Raw genomic sequence first — 6,000 nt, forward strand, 5'->3', positions numbered from 1 at the left:
CTGCAGTGACTGTGATGTTTTGTTATGCTTTAATTTTAAAGCATTCTTTGTTTATAGTGTATAGCACCAATGCATAGAAATTATTATTATTATTTATTGTATTTATAAAGCGCCAACATATTACGCAGTGCTGGACAATAAATATATACAATGATACAAGGATGACAGACATAACGTTATACAACATAGAACAAAGTTAAACATGCAAATTGTACAAAATACATGATTGTGTGATATGGGCTGGTTAGGTAGGCCCAGTAATACAAGTACAGGCTGTCATAGGACAGGAGTACATGATCCTGTAGATTACACTAGGGAATGGAGGACCCTGCCAGAGGCTTACAATCTAAAGGGTGGAGTGGAAACACTAGGTGGGGCTGTGAAATATTCATTAGAGAGTTACTGTGTGGTAGGAGGTGGGTAGGCCATCATAAAGAGGTGGTTTGTGAGGGCTTGCTTGAATGTGTTGAAAGAGGGAGCAAGTCTGATGGGTGGTGGAAGGACATTCCAGAGGGTGGGGGCAGCTCTTGAGAAATCCTGCAGGCGGGCATGGGAGTGTGAAATGCATGGGGTGGTGAGGCGAAGGTCGTTGGAGGATCGGAGGGGGCGACCTGGTGTATACCTGTGAACAAGCTCCGAGATGTAGGTAGGGCAGGTTTTGTGCACAGATTTATACGCCAGGCATAGAATCTTGAAACTTATGCTGAAACGGATAGGGAGCCAGTGCAGGGATTCACAAAGAGGGAATGTGGATGCGGAGCGGTGCGAAGAATGGATGAGTCTTGCAGCCGCGTTCATCACTGAAATGTAATAGAAATGTAAAACATTTTTCTTAAAGAGAATCTGTAAGGAAAAAAGCACCCCTATAAGATCCCCTGGATCCTAATGAGGCTTCCCCCGATCTAGCGAGCTCCCCCAAAAATCCAGCAAAAGCTTGTCGGCAGATGCACGCAGGCTGCTGTCTGGGTTTTGCCAACCCTGGATCCGTTCTGCACAAGAGGAAGGGGAAAGCCTTCTTAGAGTCCATAGACCAGAAGCTTCCGCCTCCCGAAGTAAGTACCCCCTAAGGGCTTTTTTTCTTCTTACAGGTTCTCTTTAATTGCAATCTAGAATTTCCAAGCTTCCACTGTATGTTTGTCCGTCCACCCCGAACTCGCACCCTCCTGCCCTGTCTTGCTGTAATTGGCCGCAATGCTGATTGGATGGCTGCAGTGGGTTTGCACATGCACATGATGAACTTACTTTTCAAAAGAGTGCCTCTGCTGTTGGCAAGGCATATATTGACCTGTGGAAGTGGCTCCAGGCCACAAAACACATTGGCCTCAATTCACTAAGATCATGCTGGAGATAATAAGGCAAGAGAAAACTTACCCCACCACACAGTAAGAGAGTTATCTTGTCTCTTCATTCCTTAAAGTGGATCCGAGGTGAACTTTTACACATTGCATAATTGTGTTCCTTTCCAATTGTTTATAGGGCATTCCTCAAGCCAAATACTTTTTTGTTTTTGTTTTAATGCTCTAATTCCCTATAAACTAAAAAAGCCACGCCCACAGGTTTTCAGAGAGCCAAGGCAGTAGCAAGGGCTCATGGGAGCTCAGTCTGGGCAGGAGGAGGGGGAGGTGTTACTAGCCATTGATTTCAGAGGCAGAGGGGAGGAGGGAGGAGGAGAGGGGATTAGGCTGATGGCTCAAGATACAGATAAGCCTGCCTCTGTGTAATGTTTACAAACAACATGGCCACTGTCATTGTATCACAGGGATAAATAATCATATTCTATTAAAGCTGTTTGCAGCTAGATTTGCTGTGTAGGAAAAAACAACAGTAGGAGGCGCCCTCTAATATAACACAATAGCACTGGGCGCCCAGCGGTCCGTTATAGTATCAAAGCACGTTTATTTGACCTGAGGAAACGCGTTGTCCAAATGCTTATCTCGAAATATCAATAAAAAGTTGTTGATTAATTTACCGGTCTGAGTATCTTCAGCACAGGTAGGATTACTTATTCTTACCCTGTGAATCTATACATCTTTGAAACAGTTAAGTGCTATTGTGCTATATTAGAGGGCGCCTCCTACTGTTGTTTTTTCCTGAACTTTTATACCCTACTGGTTAGGGAGGTTGCTCCTATCCTGGCATAGGGCACCACTTTTATCTTAGGAGTAGCGACCAAAAAGGCCGAGTGGAGACGCCACTTCTCCACAAATGCTGTTGGTGGTTGCCTTGAAAAGCAACCTACCTTTGTGAGTATATCTACCTTTACCTTATAGTCCCATTATTGAGACGTTATCACATGATATCGGGCTCCCGGTGTCCCTGTGTTTTTTTTCTGTCTTCCATCATACCTAGTAAGATTTGCTGTGTAAACCATCTAAACTTTACATAAGATATATAGACAAGTTACTTGTTATAGTTAGTGTTTCATCTCGGATCCGCTTTAAGTTACCTCCTCTGTAGTTATTTTCCCATGCAGTTAATTAACAGCCTGTCTAATTATGTAGTTATTTTAAGGATTGAAACGTTAGTCAGAAGAGTTAGCTTTAGGTCTGCCTGCGGTAAAATGTTTCCTAAATACTACATGCCTTATCACCATGGTGAAAACTCTAGAAACGTTATTAAAGAGAATCTGTACTCTAAAATTCTTACAATAAAAAGCATACCATTCTATTCATTATGTTCTCCTTGGCCCCTCTGTGCTGTTTCTACCTCTCCCTGCTGCAATCCTGGCTTGTAATTGCCAGTTTTAGGCCGTGTTTACAAACAAAAGACATAGCATGTGATAGGCTATGTGACTCATACAGAGCTTGCAGGTGACCTGGAGAGGGTATGTATAGCTTCTATCCAGTCACAAGCAGAGCTGCACATTCCAGCCTGAGTGCCTGAGCTCGACAGAGGAAAGAAGATTAGATCATATAACAGAGATAATACAGCCACTGTGCAACTAGGAAAGGCTGCAGTTAGACAGAGCACATTAGAACATGTATAGGAACTTATAGGATAGAAGAAATAAGGCTGAACATTTTGTTACAGAGTCTCTTTAAAGACAGGAGATAAGCTTAGAGAATTGAGGCCATTGTCTATTTTTGTCAAATAAACTGTTAAAAGTTATCAAACAGTTGTCATCATTGAAGGTAAGCCAATACCTACATTCTTTTTAAGTGTTTTAATTATTTTATGGGCACCTCAGTTTTTCAATTACCTGAACCTTCATATATTACTTGGTCATCCCAATCTACAAATCTTTGATCTCCTCAGGACATTGGATTGTCCACACAAAGTTGCATTATTTTGTTTAGGTTCTTCTCAACCTTATAACAGCTTATAACCCGTTTATGAAAGACTGTGCTTTCCATGTACTCCTTATTACATGCAACATCCTCTCAAGCACATTTATTATTACTTTTACACATTTACTTACACATTTTTGAAACTTTCTGTTTTGTTTATCCTAAAACAATACTTCTTTCAGTTTGTTTCGGTATGCTTTTGTACCATGATATATTGACTATGAACAAGTTCAGAAACCCCAGAAATAAGTACTCCTAAGTGTGTACCAAGTTTTCAGAACCTACAGTAGATTGTGGAACAAAAAGTTGTCTGTCCAGTTGACAATACTTTGTTTTACTATATTAGAAGTCTACTATACCGGAATTTATTATACATTATATATTCATACCGACACATGGTCGGGACCTGAGTTCCTATTTTACTATAGCCAGAGGTTTGCTATAACAGAGTTTACTATAATGACATTCTACTGTACATTTCCATTGTCCTTATCATGTTCACCCGATATTGCTGTTTTGCAGTGGGCAGCAAGTCCGTCTTGGCGGTGAAGACGGTCCTCTGGCGTGGATTGTTGGTGTTGACGATTCTGGCTTCCTCCAGGTTCTACAAGAAGGAAAAGACGTCATTACCGTCCATCCTGATGGAAACTCTTTTGACATGATCAGGAACTTAATTATACCAAAGCGCTAAATGTCTGGACTTCTTATAGCATCTACTCTCTCTTCTGCAGACATTCCCTGAAGCAATTACGCATTTTACTGCCTCCGTTTGAAAGATAACATTTTTATGACTGCATGTTGGGAAATGGGTTTTCTTTAGGACTGGATTTACTGTAGTAATATCACAAAGCAGTTATTGTTGAAGTATTTCATAATGGTTTGCCTTGCCAAGCTGCGCATCTAAAGATCAGACTTTCACTATTGTCTGAATTAAGGCAAGTCTATCAGCCATGGAGGCATACATTAATATTCATTTTTAGTTGAAGCTATTTTACTAGTGGAAGTATATTAAGGGTCGCCTACATCTAAATTGTTCTACAGGTGGCCATGGTCATGATACTTTGGTTGTCTGTAATGGCCGCTATTGACGCTGTCAGTTGACCTGCTGAATGAATGGACATTTGTATTGGCCGATAACTGAGTTTTGATTGGCTAAAACATATTATTTCCAGATGAGGATCAGGGGAATGTTATGTATTCATGACAACCAACTTATAGTGATGAGTAAAACTGCAACAGTGCACCTATGGCCAAAGTTTGCTGCCTGAAATGGCCCAAAAAAACCTGTTTCAGAAAACAATGCTCTATGGACTTTATGGGCTGGACTGCATATGGTCGTTGGCCTACTGTGTGGAGACTAAATTTGTGAGTCTATGGCTACCGTTAGTATTGCTTGTATGGCTAATGCAGCATGTCGGAAAAATGCAACTATAACATTGCCTGAAGTCTTAAGTGATAGTGTTTACATATTTGCCTTGTGTAGGTTTGTTCTCACTTACCATGACCTACCCAAGAATCCGAAAACAAGTGGTTACATACAGCAACGCCTTCTGTGGTGGGGAGGGGGGATTCTTTTGCAGGAAAACAGTCAGTGGAGGGGTGGTGAAAAGGAGACATCTTGAAGGATATTACCGTTTCATACTGCAGAAAGTACTTTTTCACCAACAGACTTCCAGGACGAGACAAATGACAGTGGCCTATAACCGCTCAGGTCAGTGGCCATTGCACAATATACTAGTGGCTGTGACAGTATCAACAGTCTAGCTTACAAACCTCCCCCCCTCCCCTTATTTTTTTTTACCAGTATTATATTAGTAAATATGGATTGCAAACAGGAAGACTGGACCCTGAGATGTGAATATGTTTTTCTTTAGACAGTTAAGTAAATAACTAGCTGAAACTAAAACTGTAGCATGTTGCATTTTTAAATTAGACATAATTAACCACTTCGCATCCAGACCTTGTTTCCCACTTATAGACCAGAGCAGTTTTGACAGTTTAGCTATGTCCTTATTTAATCAGAAATAACTTTATCCCTACTTATGACACAGAAATGAAATCTATATTGTATTTTTCAAGACAAACTAGGCTTTCATTGTATGCCATTTTTCCCTAGAACAATTTTGTTTTCCATGAAATTTAATGGGAAAACATGGAAAAAAATAGAAAAAACACATTATTTCTCAGTTTTACCAATTTCAGTTTAAAAATAAAACCTGCAACTGTAGATAAAAAACACACATTTTGTTTGGCTATTCTTACCGCTTATCACAAAACTTAGATTATGTTCCTGTCACAATTTATGGTGAAGATATTTGATTCTGAAATAATGCTACAGAGTGTATTTTTTCACTATTAACTGAGAAAATAAAAGTATTTTTAATGGTAAAAATAAATCTCATTAGCTCAGGAAACATATATTCCCGTTCACCAATTTTTGCTGCATCAGTTCCAGAAATGTGCACAGGAGCAAGCCCAATCCTGCACAGCACTGCTTCTGCTACAAGAGCTACAAGACTTATATCTACTGACTTGGCTTAGATGAAGTCACAGAAGACGTAGATATACTGTAGTGGTGGATAAAGTGGTTAAAGAGAAACTGTAACCAAGAATTGGGCTTCATCCGAATCAGTAGCTGATACCCCCTTTCCCATGAGAAATATTTTCCTTTTCTAAAGAGGATCATGGGGGGGGGGGGGGGCGATGTCAGGAC

General features: G+C 40.4%; 1 protein-coding gene across 2 annotated transcripts in view; it reads left to right on the forward strand.

Moving 5' to 3' along the window:
- Positions 1 to 3,979, forward strand: part of HLCS (holocarboxylase synthetase) — a 228,621-nt gene extending 224,642 nt beyond the window's left edge. For both annotated transcript variants that reach the window (XM_068270428.1, XM_068270429.1), the window contains one exon: positions 3,810 to 3,979. In XM_068270428.1, the coding sequence (XP_068126529.1) occupies positions 3,810 to 3,978 (169 nt within the window). In that variant the 3' untranslated portion in view covers position 3,979. The remainder of the gene's footprint in view (positions 1 to 3,809) is intronic.
- Positions 3,980 to 6,000: the final 2,021 nt, after the last annotated feature.

Source organism: Hyperolius riggenbachi, chromosome 2 (assembly GCF_040937935.1).
Source record: "Hyperolius riggenbachi isolate aHypRig1 chromosome 2, aHypRig1.pri, whole genome shotgun sequence".
In the NCBI taxonomy this organism is placed as follows: Eukaryota; Metazoa; Chordata; class Amphibia; order Anura; family Hyperoliidae; genus Hyperolius; species Hyperolius riggenbachi.